Here is a 2,011-nt window from a genome sequence, read left to right as displayed (position 1 = left end):
CCTATTTTTTTTTGCTTGGCATTTTATTACTATTTAGTTTTCCGGTCATAACTGTTCGCATTTATTTTGAAGTAATGAATTAAAATGAAATACATACAAATACATATGATCTCATCTTTAAAAGAGGATGCCGCACCGTGACTCACTTTATTACATTTTAACCTTCGGCAGGAGGACATGGAATACTTCCATTGAGCAGCCTACAAGCGTTTTCCTGTTTATGCTTATGGACAAATCGTCTTAATGGCATTTTTATATTATATACTGCCCCTTACTATCTTATATTTTTTCACTATTTCTTTTAACTTGTTGGCTGTAAATAATCTACATTATGTAAGCAATGTCCTAGGCATAAAAGACCCAATACATAAGCAAAAAATATCTCTAAAAGCTATGGATGTTGTTCTATTTGGACCGCCACGAGGTAAGCAATATGCACAGTTCTGCATGCTTAAATGTAGGGTAATTAATTGGGCAATCGATTGTTATTGGCAGAAACAGGCACTCGCTGGAAGGATTATATTCTTGCTGGTATGCCTACGAACAAAATAAAATTGCTAAGCGGCACTTGCGTCGCATGGCACAGGACATGGAAGGATTACAACGGGCTGAACAAAGTCTACAGGAAATGCAAAAGGTACACTTGTGAATTGGAAATGCCAGAATAACAATTTTGTATAAGTATAAACTTTTTATTTAGGAATTGGAGCTAGCTCGTATGGAGCAGGAAAATGTTGCAACGGAGAAAATGGATCTTGAAAGGCGCCTTAAAGAAGTGCCTTCCCTTAGTTCGTCTAGCTCAGATCTTGAGGTACAGCAGCTAAAAAAAGAAATTGAAATGTTGCGCAATGAATTAACACGTGCTGAGTTCGAGCTGGTCGATAATTGCTGGGCGCCCCCTCAGCAGTTGCAATCATGGTTACAGTACACATATGAGCTGGAAAGCAAAACCCACAAAAAAACGCATTTGTGCTGAGAAACAACTTCAATCCGCGCGCGAAGCATGTGAAAAATTACGTAAAAAGCAATCAAGCTTGGTTGGCGCTTTTGTTTCAACCCACGGTAAGAGCATTGAAGACGTTGACCGCTCTATTGTCGAGGCACGTAACGCGCTTGGAGGAGTAACCAACGAGTTACAGGAACGCCTGCACCGTTGGAAGCAAATTGAAACGTGTCTAGGCTTAAATATTGTCAATAACAACGGATTAACATACTTAGAGAATGTTCTCTATAGCCGTAATGGTGGTATTACTGGCAGCATCGGTGGTGTCAATTCCACAAAAGGTTCTAGAGGTACAAATTATTAATTCATTTTTAATATTGAAAATATCTCTCATATGTTTGGACTTCCAGCGCGGATCACATGCAGCACAGACGACTTGGATGATGATTCAGTACAAGGTAAGATGCATTTTGAGAATTTTTCACTGCTTGCCACGGAGTAACTTTGTTGCGTTTGACTGGAAAGATAGCAATGGAAAAATCTACCTTGCGGAGCCAATAATTGATTGACCAACGAACATATTTTTAACAGTTATATTCACCTAATTACTTTTGAAAATTTGCTGTTATATATGAATATACTTATATACATATGCATATGAAATGCAGTTCGTCAATCGACTATTAATAGTAACATTTTATTATATAATTTAATTATGAAATCAAGGCTGCAAACCGGTACTTGGAAGACATACATCATTCTGCAGATCTTTATACTTAAAAACATATATGTATGTGACTCAATATAAATTTAGAAAATATTAAACTTCGCTTATTGGTATAAATTTGTTTACCCCATATCTCCTTCTTGGTTTGCAGCTTTTATTTACTCCCAATTTTAGAAATGGTTACTGTCAATACAAATAACGTTTAACGGAAGCTTTTATATTATTCAGTTAAGAGCAGTCATTCTTATTAAATCGTAAGCTGTTCTATAATTGTTTTACTCTATGTAAGTATATATAATAATCATCATATTATATAATTACTTTAAAAAGAGTGACATGCA

General features: G+C 35.9%; 1 protein-coding gene across 1 annotated transcript; it reads left to right on the top strand.

The window, feature by feature from the left end:
* Positions 1–243: 243 nt before the first annotated feature.
* On the top strand, positions 244–1,475 carry LOC115769070 (stromal interaction molecule homolog). The gene is given in 6 exon segments (XM_030713783.1): positions 244–424; positions 496–522; positions 525–637; positions 701–954; positions 956–1,293; positions 1,354–1,475. Coding segments are annotated over 6 exon segments (1,005 nt in total). The 3' UTR covers positions 1,446–1,475.
* The last annotated feature ends 536 nt before the right edge of the window (positions 1,476–2,011 follow it).

The sequence above is a fragment of the Drosophila novamexicana genome, unplaced genomic scaffold, assembly GCF_003285875.2.
Source record: "Drosophila novamexicana strain 15010-1031.04,08,12 unplaced genomic scaffold, DnovRS2.1 tig00002250-arrow-arrow-pilon, whole genome shotgun sequence".
NCBI lineage: Eukaryota > Metazoa > Arthropoda > Insecta > Diptera > Drosophilidae > Drosophila > Drosophila novamexicana.
Note: the sequence above shows the minus strand (reverse complement) of the source record. Positions and strands in the feature narration are given on the sequence as shown.